This window comes from Hakea prostrata, chromosome 8, assembly GCF_041222555.1.
Source record: "Hakea prostrata isolate BN-2017 chromosome 8, UWA_Hpros_2, whole genome shotgun sequence".
In the NCBI taxonomy this organism is placed as follows: Eukaryota; Viridiplantae; Streptophyta; class Magnoliopsida; order Proteales; family Proteaceae; genus Hakea; species Hakea prostrata.
In genome coordinates, this window is record NC_142607.1 from 11343833 (window position 1) to 11359317 (window position 15485).

The 15485-nt window shown below is 37.7% G+C and overlaps 1 protein-coding gene across 5 annotated transcripts; it reads left to right on the top strand.

Annotated features, from left to right (window-relative positions):
* On the top strand, positions 1-14900 carry LOC149006879 (paired amphipathic helix protein Sin3-like 4). Of its 5 annotated transcripts, none has more exons than XM_089164682.1 (24): positions 1-160; positions 539-658; positions 1065-1226; positions 1337-1520; positions 1637-1735; positions 1875-2030; positions 2137-2464; positions 3016-3152; positions 6437-6509; positions 6600-6629; positions 6792-7036; positions 7132-7286; positions 7656-7783; positions 7884-8138; positions 9338-10036; positions 10179-10270; positions 11443-12087; positions 12168-12268; positions 12423-12561; positions 12640-12792; positions 12903-13066; positions 13203-13314; positions 13387-13540; positions 14363-14900. In XM_089164682.1, exons 2-23 carry the CDS (start codon positions 585-587, stop codon positions 13519-13521), a joined length of 4266 nt encoding a protein of 1421 aa, XP_089020808.1. In that variant the 5' UTR covers positions 1-160; positions 539-584; the 3' UTR covers positions 13522-13540; positions 14363-14900. The 5 variants fall into 5 exon arrangements, with proteins under 5 accessions (XP_089020808.1, XP_089020807.1, XP_089020809.1 ...); XM_089164681.1 differs by having other exon boundaries at positions 544-658; XM_089164683.1 differs by having other exon boundaries at positions 550-658.
* Positions 14901-15485: the final 585 nt, after the last annotated feature.

A 15485-nucleotide genomic window follows, 5' to 3' on the forward strand; every position in this document is an offset into this window, starting at 1 on the left:
TATTCTCATAACTTGTATCGTCTCTCACACATGAACTTCCTTTCTCTCTTGTTTCTGCCTCTGTGTCGTCTGTAATGAGAAATTCAATTTTCTTCTTCGGAGCCTCTTTGAAGAACTCTTTTTAATTATCAGATTCCCTCCCAAGATTATCATCAACCAGGTGCGAGATTTTCTTCTGTTTTATCTCTCACTCTTTCTCCTTCGAGCTCCTAGGAGAACGAAGGATCTTTTTTCTTTCTGGTGTTCTTAGCAATGTCTCTTTTTTCATTTTTTTTAAAAAAATTATTTTTGTTGCGTTTATGTGAGTTTTCCTTTTTCTGTTGTTTCGTTATGGTCAAGTAATTGTTTTCTCTGTTCCTATCATGTTTAGGATTTGGTGTTGAAAGGTGATCCTTTTTATGGTCTCAATTGAATTCCTTTGAGTAGATCTGCTCCTGGGTTTTTACTTTCCTGCTTGTATTTCGAAGCGATTATGTAAAGTATTTAGGACGAACGAGTTGATTTATTTGTCTGTGGTTTTAATCGCTCTCTTGTGGAGGGAAGAAAAAGCTAGCATGATTTATTGAGGAGGAGTTCCTACGCATATGAAAAGGGCTAGAGAAGATAGTTACATGGCTTCTCAACTTAAGCGGCCGCTCATATCTTCCCGAGGGGAAGCGTAAGTCTTTTATATCTCCTTAATTTCTTCCTAATTTGTATTCTTATCGTTATATATTGTTGCTTCTTGCTTTCATCTATGGTTTTGTTCTGCTTTGTTATTTGGAATATTATTTTCATGATAATGAGATTAAACTTGCTGTTCTTCTACTCTCTCTCTAGAGGGGGAGAGGGGGTTGGTGGTTTGAGGTTGGTTCTGAAGGGAATCTCTGATCGAAGAGTTCCATTACCAGTCGGTTTTCCTTCTTACGAATAATCAACGAATTTTTATTTTTTATGAGCACATAGTCTGATCTCTCACCGTGATTTCTATTGTTAACTTATGCTGTAGAAAAGATATTCATTATTCTATTGCAAAGCTCATCGATTTACGGTTCATTATTTATGTGATCTTTGTGGCAATTAAGTTCTGGGCAACCTCAACTGGCTGGAGGAGCATTAGGAATTTCACAGAAACTAACAACCAATGATGCCTTGGCTTATCTCAAATCGGTGAAAGACATATTTCAAGATAAAAGGGACAAATATGATGAGTTTCTTGAAGTCATGAAAGATTTCAAGGCCCAAAGGTTTGATCATTATGCTCATGCTTTGATTTTTGGGGGGGGGGGGGTGTTGTTTGTTGCTGGCATATTACTGGAGCACCATTCATCTCGTTATTACTGTTTTTTGTTTGCAGAATTGACACTACTGGTGTCATAGCAAGGGTGAAAGAATTATTCAAAGGTCATAGAGATCTAATATTGGGCTTTAATACTTTCTTGCCAAAGGGATATGAGATCACCCTTCCACTTGAGGATGAGCCTCAACCAAAGAAGCCTGTTGAATTTGAAGAAGCTATCAATTTTGTAAACAAAATAAAAGTGAGAATTTCTTTCTTGCTGTTGAATATGAAATTTCATTTCTGATCTCTGTTGGAATTGGACTTTCCTTTTATTTATTTATTTAAAGTATCTTTTAAATGGTTTGGTACTTTCAGACGCGGTTTCAAAATGATGATCATGTATATAAGTCATTCTTAGACATTCTGAATATGTACCGGAAGGAGAACAAATCCATCACTGAGGTCTATCAGGAGGTATCATTGCAGAACCTCACGTATCTAGTCTCAGTTCCATATTAGCTATTCTATTGTTTCTATATCCCCTATTTATGGTGCACTTGCTTTTTTGCTGCTCTTGTTCTACTTTTCGGTGCTGACTTCTATATCCTTGCAGGTAGCTGCTCTTTTTCGTGATCAGCCAGATTTACTGGATGAGTTTACGCATTTCCTACCAGATACTTCTTCAGCAGCGCCACCGCCGCATACTCAATTAGGCAGGAATTCTTTCCATCGATCTGTGCCTACACTGCGGCAGATCCATGGGGATAAGGTTCTTTTTATTTTCTATTCATTCCATACTCTTTTATATTTTTCTTCTGGAGGTCTTCCATGATTAGTCCATAAGCTAATTTCCTGCATATATCCTCTGTTATCAGAAATCCCATGCAGACCGTGATCTCAGTGTTGATCGCCCTGATCCCGAGTATGACAAACTACTAATGAAAGTGGACAAGGAGCACAGGAAACGTGCTGAAAAGGAAAAGGATAGGAAAGATGACAGGAGAGACCGTGATCGGGATGACAAGGATATTGAGCATGAAAGTAACAGGGAAATTAACAGCATGGTTCGTCTTCCCCACAAAAGGAAATCTGCTCGGAGGGTTGAAGATTCTGTTTCCGACCAGTTGCACCCAGGTGGGGAGGGTGGTGAAAACTTTGGACATCCCATTTCGTCTTCTTATGATGATAAAAATGCCTCAAAGAGTAAGTATTAATTATATACTTGGATGAGGCAAGAGCTCATCCATAGGCATATTTTATTGCTACAAACGCAGTTTGCAATGTTGTCTATTTTCTCAAGCTTCATAGATCTCATACAGAATGATTTTTGGGGATTATTATTATGTTTCTTGATAATTAAGTCAGTGTTACGTGATCATATTTTATCATTTTGCCATGGTTATGAATATCAACGCTCTAAGGCATGGTCTGTATGCTTTGTTCCATGCTCTAGAGTGTGATACCTTTCCAGACATCTTTCTGTGAGCATTTATAATTGTTTAGGTAGATGACAGCCTGCTTTATGTTCTTCTGTTTCCATCACATTAATAAACTTTGGTTCTTTTGCTCCTTTGTGATGAATTTTCGGGATTAAGAACTCTCAGTTTTTTCTTCCTTCAACTTTTGGTAACGTAATGTGTTTTCCCCTAATGATTTCCTTTCATAGTTTTTGGGGTGTGGTTCTTTTACAATCTGATGCTGGTATTTAGATAATAACATCTTTCTTTTTTTTTTGTTTGCTCAATGTGTTTCAGTTTTTCACATCCAAGATTTCCCATTCTGTGAGAAAGTGAAGGAGAAGTTACGGAATCCAGATGAATACCAAGAATTCTTGAAGTGCCTTAATATTTATAGCAAGGAAATAATTACAAGATCTGAATTGCAGAGTTTGGTATGCCTTGTTTCATCCAGGCTCTTTTCTTATATCTCCCCCCCCCCCCAAAGGAAAGAACATGATAACTTGTCAGGCTTTCTAATGATTCACATGAAAAATAAAATATTATGTGCCATTGCTTATTTTAGGAAGTTTTTAATTTATGCCCTGGTCTACCGTCAACAATATGTTTCTATATTTTTATTATGTTCTATTTGAGAAAGTAATTGCCATATCATACATTATAACGTGAAACCGTTTGCTAAAGTGATATAAATTTAGTAGCTAAGAGTCTTTATTCCACTCACAGGCTCAAGCGTCCAACTGATAATACATGGCGTGAGTTCAAGGGTGACCAATTCATGCAAAAAATGCTGAAGACTGGAACCAACTGGGGTCCACTTCTCATTGGATCCTTTGAAAGGGGGACATGCACTAGGTTACAGCTATTTTAGTTTAGTCTGCTTAAATAAAAAGCAAGAAAAGTATTTTAACATGAAAACTATATTGATGCACATAAATCCCAATAAAAGGTGCTGATGAATTGCAGCTGCCACATATTAAAGTTTCATGTAAGTTAGCTGTTAGGTTGTGCTATAGGACATGATGCCCTCAGTTTACTGTTTCTCATCATTTTCCCCTCTGCTCTAAGAGCTAAAGCAACGTGAATGACAACAATTAACAAATGAAATTCTATTTCCAACTGACCTATAACTTCATTTACACTTCTCTTTCTATATGTTTTCAATATATTAAAGAAGGGAGGAAAAGTAATAAGTACAATTGAAGTAATTCTGTTAAGGACTTCAATTTGTTGGTTGCTGTCATTTGCGCTGGTTTAAGTTCGGCAGAAAAGGACAGAATGTCTCAAGTATCACAAACAACAGAGGAACAAAAACACAAGCAACCCAGTGATCTTGGAAAGAGTCTTATGTATTTCCTTTTCTGATCCCTACAACTAGAAGACTATAACAGCATAAATAGAGTAGAACCTTCACCTGTTTTCGACTGGCTGAAGGGGCCATTAAAAATTTATCTGGTCCCCGTTTAGACAGAGTAGCACCCGATAATAGGAGATTCAATGAATTGCCTGTGAGAGAAGCATTTGCAGGGCAAAGGTTTAATACTGGTTGTAAGGTGTAACCCACTGTACACCAAATGGGTCCCAGGAATAAATGAAGCCAAATCTTATGAGTAGTAATGTAGAAAGAGTATTAACTGCCTTGGTGCCAAATTTTCATATTTTTTCTTTCTAAATGCCTAAAATAAATAGATGGATATATCATTCAGTAAATATATGACTAATTATACTGCTGCCATTATTTGCCAAACCATGTCTATTATCTGGTCAGTAGTTTTAGCTAACCTTGCCGCCTCTTTGTGCTCCTTTTACAAATTAGCCAGAATTTTTCGTCTTTTTTGATTACTGAAGCATCTAAAATCAGTTACAAATGAACATGCAATGTCTTCAGCATTGCTAAAGGTGGAGAAGGAATAAAAGTAGAAATGTACCATAAGTTGGGATTTTAATTAGTACAACTTTTAGGTCCGGTTGTACTGGACCCGGTTCAATCCCGGTCTGGTCTTGGTTTTCATACTTGCTGGGTAAACTGCCAGTTGGAACCAGTACATATGCACCTGATCATCCATGATCAGCCCGAACAGAGCTGTTTGATGACCGTGCAGTGCCGTGCATGGCGCCGCCTGACACAGTCGTGTCAGGGATTTGGACGTGCGCTTAGCACATGGATGTCCATGTCATGCCTCTCCAAGTCATCATACTTTATCCTATGTGTATACAGATTCTGGAAAAATCTCTTGCTGACTAGGACGCATACATGGAACTGCTTCTAGCATTGCATCAAGGGTATTTATACCCCCTCATTATACGAGAATCAGGTTCTATCTTCTCTGAGCTCAAGTTATTTCCCTAAACTTCTCTGAGCTCAAACCCTGAAGGCTGGTTTCTATGTGTGTTGCTTGATCTGACTTGGGCGTTGGAGGTGGTTACATCCACGGTGATCAGCCTGCTTTAGCCCCTGTTTCCTTCATTGCAGGCTTGGTCTAGGCTAATCCAAGCATGGTTGATCCGGATTCCAGATTTGGGAATAACCACCAGTGGTGAATTTCAAGCAAACATGTTTTGTGACTTTGTCCTTTTTGGAGTATGACATATGATGACGATACTATAAACAGATTACCAGAAGTCCTCCTGTAGAACTCTAACCTCCATTTAGCTGTGGCACTTAGTGCCACCAATTTAATAGGGTGTTAGGAGTTTCGCTTTGACTAGTCCCTACGGCATATGCATATGCCCGTACACTTGCTGCATCGGGTCATTAATAATTCCTATTGGAACCAATGAAGCCCCATAGAGGCAAGGGGAGTTGACTCAGGATACATGTTGATCTAGACACACTCCCTTGCCACCTGAGCTACAGCTTTGGGGTTTTGAATTAGTAATTATTCAAACAAATTCTGTCTCCAAACACCCCCCCCCCCGACAATAAGAAAAATAACGAATAAATAAAAATGAAACTCAACTAAACTGCTTTATCTGGCTATTCATCACTCTATTAAGTGACTCATGTCACTCATTTGCATTTATAGGTTCTTGCCTTCACAAACTTCGATTCAAGTGGTTTTTGGCTTATGGTTGTCTTTTAAACAGCTCCAACATGTAATACATGTGCTTCATTCTTTGCTGATGCATCATTGCCTCTGTTACTTATGTCCAAGACTTGCAATCAGTTTTTCCTTGCAAACCGTGAGGTTTGGTGTTGCTCCAGCGGTCCTGTAAATTTCTTTTCTTCTTGGGTTCCCTAGGGCTTGCAACATCAAATAAAGGTGTTTCTGTTAATATTTTAAATAAGCACAAATATTTTAGTGCCGCCGAAGGTTTAGACCAGCCAGAAACCTAAATTTGGTCGAAACCAGGTATTTTTGGGGTAAATCTTGATGCATGACAGGCTGGTCTAAACTTGGCATTCAGTGATCAAAACTTTGAAACTTCTGACATGTCATTGAAAGATAAAAACCTATCAAAATCAAGTTAGGTCAGAAGCAGGGATCTTTAACAACTCACATAGTGGTCGAAAATTTAATTCCAGGATTGTAAACACCGTCTTCCCCAGTTAACTGCCCTATCCTCTCGAGTTCTACTTTTATTTAATTAATCTAGGAAGGGATTATTACTTCTGCATTTAATGAATTTTCCCTTCTCTTTTTTTTTCTTCCTTCTTTCCCCTTAATGCAATTGTTATTTGTTTCTGATAGTTTAGTATTTTTCTTTTCTCCTTCAGGTGAGTGATTTACTTGGAAAATTTCCAGATCTTATGGAAGGGTTCAATGATTTTGTGACTCGATGCGAACGAGGTACGGATTGAAACTCTGCCGTCTTTTGGCCTATTTGCTATGTAGATTCAGCTATTTTTAGACTGTCTCTAATTGGGGTGACTCTTGCAGATGGGCTTTTTGGTGGAGTGATGAGTAAAAGTATGTAAAAGGACACTTCCCCCCTGTTGCATGCTTGCATCCTTTAATAATAGAGGCATCCTCTTGGATGCATTTCTCATGCCACTGTTTTATATATAATTCCAACATAGCCCTCTGGTATATATTTTCTATAATCTTTATCAAATTTTACATTTGTTGCAGAACCATTTTGGAATGAAGGGCATCAACAAAAATCAGGGAAGGTTGAGGAGCGGGAAAAAGAGCGGGAACGTGAAGATCGCGAAAGAGAGAGGGATAGAGAAAGGGAAAGACTTGATAAAAATTTAACAGGTCATAAGGTTCCCCCTTATCCAAACAAAGAGAAGTTTAATCATAAACCAATTTCAGAGCTTGACCTCTCCAATTGTCAACGTTGTACTCCCAGTTATCGGCTTCTGCCAAAGAATGTATGACATCCTTATTCTGGGCTTGTATTTCCTTTAGATTTTCCTTTTATGTGCTTGCTGGCATGACACATTGATTGCATGATACCTGTCTGCAGTATCAAACACCTGCAGCAAGCCAGAGAACAGAGCTTGGTGCCCAGGTACTGAACGATAATTGGGTATCAGTGACTTCAGGAAGCGAGGATTACTCCTTTAAACACATGCGCAAAAACCAATATGAGGAAAGCTTGTTTAGATGTGAAGATGATAGGTAAAAAAGCATGCTGGAGATTTCAGCAATCAATCCCCCTTTTCCTTTATTTGATATTATCACCTCGTGAGTTGTATGGGACCAACCTTTTTTGTTCCTGTCTCCCCCTTTTTCAGTGTTTTAATTTTGTCTTCTTTTTTCTAGCTATGCATCTCTTGGAACATAATTGTTCTTCATTTTCCGTTGCTATCCATTGCTTTTTCAGTTTCATTATTGTTTCTTGAGGCCAATTAATTGCCTGTTAGATTTTCCTCTTATTTTGACCTATACACAAGATTTCACCGTGATTCTGGATTGTCGTTAACTTTGAAATTGCTGGTCCGTGGTCCTCTCCATTTGAAATGCTAATGTTTTTGTTTCTTGTTGCAGGTTTGAATTGGACATGTTGTTAGAATCAGTAAGCATAACTTCAAAGCGTGTAGAGGAATTGCTAGAAAAGATCACTAATAATACAATAAAGTCAGATGGTCCAATTCGGATCGAGGAGCACTTCACTGGTTTGTATATGGAAGTTGATCAATTGATGTTATCAGGTATCAAATACCATTTGAATTTTCTCTCTCTTGTCTGACTTTGTTTGCATGTTTCTTCTTGTAGCTCTGAATCTAAGATGCATTGAGCGTCTATATGGAGACCATGGTCTAGATGTGATGGATGTTTTGAGAAAGAATGCGATAGTTGCATTGCCTGTTATATTAACTCGGTTGAAGCAGAAAGAAGAGGAATGGACGAGGTGTCGTTTAGACTTTAATAAGGTGTGGGCTGAAATTTATTCCAAGAACTATCACAAATCTCTTGATCACCGTAGCTTCTATTTCAAGCAACAGGATACTAAGAGTTTGAGTACAAAATGTAAGTTAAAAATTTTGAACTTCTATCTTCAGAGATATTCGATGCCAAATACTGTTTACTTTAAGTTTTGTTATGTCATCAAGAGCATGCCATTACTATCAAACGATTCCCATAAATGTCTGTCAGGGGATCAAATAACAGATAACTTTGATATTTTGCTAAGGGTGATTTGTTTGGGGTTGACTCCTCTAGATTTTACAATGTTGATAACAGAAAAATGTCTTGCAATTGAGATGATATTTCAATATTAAACTTTGTATTGCTAATGTTCTCAGATTTTACAGAAGATTGAATGGTTAGAATGTCTAACACACACACAGTGGTTAGGTCACTTTGTTGGATTTGTTTGGAAGTTTTTTTTTCCCATGTATTAATCTTCAATGCTTTTCACTTTAATGCCTACCCTGTTCCCCATATTGCTTCCTCCTCTCCCTCCCAACCAAAACCCCAAGAGAAAAAGGGCAACTTCCTAGACCATAGCTGTAGACCAAGTAAATTTACAAGAAAAATAGGTCTAAAACAAATTAAACCTTACTTATTTTGTAATTAATTTTAGCTAGCAGATATTCTCTCTCTCTAACTGTGAGCACAATGGCATTGTGATTCTCAAGTTTATTCAGCTGTTAAATAGTTTTGACCTATCTTGACTTTGAAACCATTTGCACAGTGGCCATTATAAATTGACTGTCATGTTAGCTTTGGTCAATGCCAAACTGCTACTAACTTGCACTAATGTTATTCTCGAAAACAAATTGATGGTTGATGCAAGAAATTTTCCATGTGTTATTGTGTTACAATGTGTATATGGGTAGTTTGGTGTAACTGGAATTGGTGGAGAAGAATTGTAACCTTACTATTTTCCTTTGGTGTAACTGGAATTGGTGGAGAAGAATTTTTAACCTTACTATTTTCCCCTGAACAAAAATACTCTTTTCCTCAGTGGGGGTATATCCTGTCATTTCATACACACAATGACAGCTCTTGAAAATTACATATTGGAAAGTTGCTTCCAAATGACTTGACTTAGTGACTTGAACAACTTTAAGGAAATAAGAAAAGGAACCATCAAAAGGAGGTTACAATTTCTCACTTCACTTAGGTGACAACAAGATGCATCTATATATAATATTTTATATGCTTTTGCTATTGTTTTGCTATTCCGGTCTTATGATTGAGCTATGGTTCTTTTTAATGTACAGCCTTGTTGGCTGAGATAAAGGAAATCAATGAGAAGAAACGCAAAGAGGACGATGTTCTTCTTTCTATTGCAGCTGGGAACCGACGACCTATTATTCCAAATCTGGAATTTGAATACTCTGATCCAGAAGTTCATGATGATCTATATCAACTTATAAAATATTCATGTGGAGAAGTTTGCTCAACCACAGAACAGTTGGATAGAGTCATCCGGATATGGACAACCTTCTTGGAGCCTATGATGGGTGTTGCTTCTCGTCCTCAGGGTGCAGAGGACACTGAAGATGTTGTAAAGGCTAAGAATCATGTGATCAAGAGCAGTGGAGCAAGCATAGTGGAAAGTGATGGCAGTCCTGGTGCTGATGGTGCGGCTACTAATCCCAAGCAGTCAAACCCTGCTAGCTACAGAGATGATTGCTTTCCAACTGAGCAGGGGAGTAGCTGCAGGGATAGGTTAGAAAATGGAGATGCCGCAGTTAGAGAAGATGGTTTACATGATGGAGACCATGGAGCCCGTCGAAGTAACAACCTTTGCAGTACTTCTCAGCAAGGAAAAGTGCAGAATAATATCTCCACTGCTGGTGAAATGTCTAAGGTCAATGCAAATGCTTCTCCTACTGATCGGGTGACTGAATCTAATGCATTACTTGCTAATAGAGCAGAACAAAGTCATGCTAGTACCAATACTGAAATTACTCCAGGTTTGTGGCATATTCCCTTAACTATTTTACTTAATTTGTTTAATATAATTTTTTGTGGTATACGTCAATGAGCTTTGTGATTTCCCATTCTTTCCATGAACTGAGTCCATTGCATGGTACTGAAATGCTTGCTTCATTGAAGGACAAAGCACGACTCCTTCCAGGACTGGTCACACTGCTACTGGGGGTGGGCATGAGCCTAGGCTTGCTAATGAAGTTTTACCTTTGCCAGAGGTATTATTTTCTTATCTGAAAACAGACAGGAATCGATTTTATGATTTAGGAAATGTTTATGTTTTCTTGATTATTACTTTGTGCTGCCTGTTATCTGCTTGCTTCAATCATTGGCAATATATGCATAGTTGAGGAATTATAATCTGGGTTTTCTCACTGATGTATCTGCCCCTACGACTTCGTTAAAAATATTAATGTTACAAAAGTATGGCTGGTAAGTTGCCTTTTCTGTGTTTTTTATGGATTTTATGAGCACAAAGAAATCAAGAGGAGTTCAATATAATTCTCAGGTGACTTGTTTAATTTGCTAGAAATAACTCTTTGGCTTCCAGAAACAGAGCTTTGTTGCATCTATTTTATGTATATAGATAAAAATTTGGGGGGAGTGGGTGATGGTAACAGTTGTTAGGGAAGGCAAGTATGGTGTGGTTTTCTATCATGTGGTGAATCAGTGGAACCAAATTTCACTTGGAGGTAGTGTTTGGCCTTCGATTGTCATGTCTCCATTTTTGGGGCCAAGTGAAACCTGCCAGCTGCCATGTGGACAAAGTGGTTAGACTGCATTTGGTTGAATGATTCTGGATCTTGGAAGAAACAATGGAGACTGTATATACATGGCTCTCCACCTAATTAAGACCTAAATTTGGCACTTTATTAGTACAAGATGTCCTCTTTTCCAAGGTGGAACCAATTAAGTCCTGAAATTTGGCACCTCTGCAGTACAAGTTATCCTTTTTCAATTTAATGGTTCAGCTTACTCATTTTACATGCTACATGGGAAAGAATAAGGGGAAGGTTATTCGGCTGAGTGGTTTTATTTTATCCACATGTTAGGACTTTTGGAAGCCAGAAAGTTTGCAAACCTTCTCTTGCCACTGTCTGGATGAGTCACTGCTAATCCCCAAAGCTAAGCATTAATGTTTCAATTTGATGAAGCCTTACTAAGAGAGCGTGATCTCTTTACTGACCTTCTGAACATGAGGCATGTTTTAGTTAACTGTCAAGTGCATGTGTGGTAGTTTGCAGTTTGCACTATTTGGTTTGCCTAGTTGGCTCCTTCTGCCTGGTCCATTTTATTTGCTTGATTGCCTTCTGTGCATGTTAATGACCATGAGTTTGTGATCTTTTTATGTACATATTGTAAGACTTGCACCTATTTTTCTTTATTATAGGGTGGGGAGAGTTCAAGGCCTGTCAGTTCAACCAATGGCGTGGTTACAGATGGCAACAAGGTCCGTAGATTTCATGAAGAATCTGTTGGACGCTTGAAAGTTGAAAGAGAGGAGGGTGAGTTATCACCAAATGTGGATTTTGAAGAGGATAGCTTTGTTCTATATAGAGATGCTGGTGTTGACACCTTGCCTAAATCGAAGGATAGTACGGCAAGCAGACAGTACCAAGCCAGGAACGGGGAAGAAGAAATGGGAGAAGCAGGAGGAGAAAATGAAGCTGATGCCGATGATGAAGGTGATGAAAGTGCTCAAAGGTCAACAGAGGACAGTGAGAATGCCTCTGAGGCTGGTGATGTCTCAGGGAGTGAGTCTGGTGATGGTGAGGACTGCTCCCGTGAAGACCATGAAGAGGAGGAAGATGTAGACCATGATGCTAAGGCTGAAAGTGAAGGTGAGGCTGAAGGGATGGCTGATGCACATGATGTCGAAGGAGATGGCACCTTATTGCCATATTCAGAGCGTTTTCTAGTGACTGTGAAGCCACTTGCAAAGCATGTCCCTTCAGTGTTGCATGAGAAAGAAAAGAAGGATTCTAGAATTTTCTATGGAAACGACTCCTTTTATGTCCTTTTTAGGCTTCACCAAGTAGGTTATGTTTTTGTTTTGAAATATGATCCATAGTCAGTCTATTTGCTGGATTCCTTATTTTAAATTTTGTTTGGCAGACACTATATGAGAGAATACTGTCTGCAAAGATGAATTCATCATCTGCTGAAAGGAAATGGAAAACTTCAATTGATACAAGCCTTCCTGATAACTACACAAGGTAGTTTTGAATTTCGTTTGGATTTCTTTTCTCTCTTTCTGTTCACTACAGATTTATGAGTGCATTATGCTGTTTGCTTGATGTGTCTGTTGATAATACAATGTTCGATGGCATTTTCATTTGGATCTGTTTTTGGTCTTTCTGTGTGATACAGATTTATGAGTGCATTGTACAGTTTGCTTGATGGATCTTCCGATAATACAAAGTTCGAGGACGACTGCCGAGCTATAATAGGAACTCAGTCATATGTGCTGTTCACTTTAGATAAATTGATTTATAAACTTGTCAAGCAGGTAGATACCTTATGATTCATGGTTTTTCCTAGTGTCAGTACTTTGAACCACAGATTCTAATTTACGGTTCTACTGCAGCTTCAATCGGTTGCAACTGATGAAATGGACAATAAACTTCTTCAACTATATGCGTATGAGAAATCAAGGAAACCTGGGAGGTTCATTGATTTAGTTTATCATGAAAATGCACGTGTTCTTCTTCATGATGAGAACATTTATCGCTTTGAATGTGTAAGTATTCAGTTGTCCTATTCTTATTAGTTTGGTCTAATCTGATATTTTGATTAGTGGAGAGGGTTCAAATAAGATGCATGGATGAAGATATTTTATTTTGGTTGCAGTCCTCAGGTCCAACTCGTTTGTCCATGCAACTGATGGACTGTGGACACGAAAAGCCTGAAGTAACTGCTGTTTCCATGGACCCAAACTTTGCAACTTACCTGCAGAATGACTTTCTGGCTGTTCTTCCTGAGAGGAAGGAAACACGAGGTGTTTTCCTGGGAAGGTATAGGGATGACCAAGTAAAGTAGCAACTTTTTCTAACTATGAATGGGCCAAGTTTTTATTTTTATTTTTTTTGAGGGGGGGTTTATTTTATTTTATTTTATTTTATTTTATAATATGCCCAATTGTAAATGCAGAAACAAGCGCAAATTTGAATATGATGATGAATTTTCTGGTACATGCAAATCAATGGATGGAGTCCAAATACTCAACGGTCTGGAGTGTAAGATAGCTTGCAATTCATCCAAGGTACTTTGCTCTACACAATTTTTCATGACATATCAGTTTTGGACAATTCATTCATGGCAGTTTCTATGGCAGGTGTCCTATGTTCTAGATACAGAAGACTTCTTGTGTCGCAGAAGTAGGAAAAGGAGTTGTCTTGATCAGGCAAAGTCCTTCAATGGATATGCTGAAAGAGTGCACAGGTTTCACAGATTGTTGTCTGGCTCCTAGCCTTGTGATGATGCCAACGGTAGATACTATTCCTTTCTTCTTTGTTTCTCTCTTTTAGGGTTCTATATATATAAGGGTGTTTGTTTCTTTCCCCACTTTTTTTTTTTTTTTGGGGGGGGGGGGGGGGGAGCATGCGTCTGTAGTTGTGGGGATGAGGGCATTTTCACTGGTGATTGGTTGGGTTTTGTATCTGGTTTACCATACGAATCTCAACACTGTCAAGGTTTGGTCAAATCTTAGTGTACCTTCTGTTTTAGGCAAACAAATACTGATTTGCAATGTAACTGTGTTGTTCCCTGAATTTCTTCTCAAGTCGGAGACCCCAAAACCCAAAGTTAAATTTGTGGGGCAGGGCAAGGTGGTTCTAGGCATTGACCCACCCCTGTTGCTATCCTAATAGTGATCTGAGTTGCTTCAATCCCTAATCCATTTGAAGGTATTAAAAACATTCTTGTGATGCTTCTCATCACCCGATTTGATGTTTTCATTTCCTTCCAATTTAGATCGGTAGTTTTCATTTCCTTGAAGGGTTTTGATGGTTAGGGAGTGCTAACATGACAGGTCCAAATTGAGGGTGGACCTTGTGGGTGGGGAGCGTATGAGTTTAGTTTTCTTGCATCCATGGTTACAATATTCTTTGTAGACCTTGATAGCGTAAAACATGCTGGAGCAGAAGTGTTGTTGAAACATTTTTTGCCATATTATGTGAGGGGGATGACTGGGGAAAGATTTAAGTCATCTATACCATAACAGAGTCATCTTCTACCTTCACCTTTTGGATTTCTTTTCACAACTTGGTTAGAATGTTAGAATGTATTCATGGATTGTTTATTTTGGACAGGTAGTTGAAGTCAGTTTGATGCAAATTCCTGAGAGGAGAATTGCCAACATTGCCAAGCTCAGAAACAAGAGAAGTTTTGAGGTGTCTTTCTCACATTCTCATCTCTTTAGTCAACAGAGGAATAACTAGAGACTAGGAAAACCCCTCGTAATTGTAGTAGTCTTTTTAATTTCTTCTGTGGCATTTCTTAGCCATCTATTTTTGTATATATGGTTTATTTTGTGATGTAAAAACATGGGATTCGTTTTTATTTCATTCATACACACTTCTGGTATTTCTCCTCCTCATGCCTGGTAACAAGGATTTAATTTTTTTTCTTCTTATTTATCCTACTTGGATATCTGATGGATTAGGCTTGTATACTAACATTTACAGTCCCTGAGTTTTCTTTACTAGAAACTTCAACTGTATCTAACACCATTAGTTTTAAATGAAAAATATATAATTATCGTTTATTGAATTTCTTATAATTATGATAAAAAAATATTTAATAAAAATTTATGAAATGGGGTTTATGCTAAAGGCAACAGAGAAATTTGGAAAATGAGTTAGATAATTTATCAACCAAAACTAAATGTGAAGTCATCATTTGACTCCAGTGTTCTATTAATAAATTGAGAGCACTTGATGGAGATTTCATTTATTAGGTAAATAGGTTGAAAAACAATCAAGGAAAGACTGTATTTATAATATTAAAATATATTTTAGGCTATTTTGTAAGAAAAATATCATAGCATGAATTCAACTTACCAATGAATATAGAAACAACTCTATGCTCTATGGCTTAGGAGTTGTTAGAGACCAACAAAGTTGAAAATGCCCCACGATTCTCCACCATTCATTTATTTCCTCTTATCATCCAAGTACTCCTCTTTGTGATAAAAATAGATAGATTATTTACTGAAACTTTGAAAATTTGGTATGTTAGGTTTCGCAATTTTATATGTTTTGAAAATTTAGTGTATTATTATTTACCCAAAAAATAAAAAACAAATATAGTGTACTCACAAACAACATTTCCTTCCCCTATTTTATTTATTTATTTATTTGTTTTTGTGTGTGGTATATTTGGAAGGCAAAGTAGTAATAAATTTTTTAATAGTTGCTTGGTGTATAATTAGGA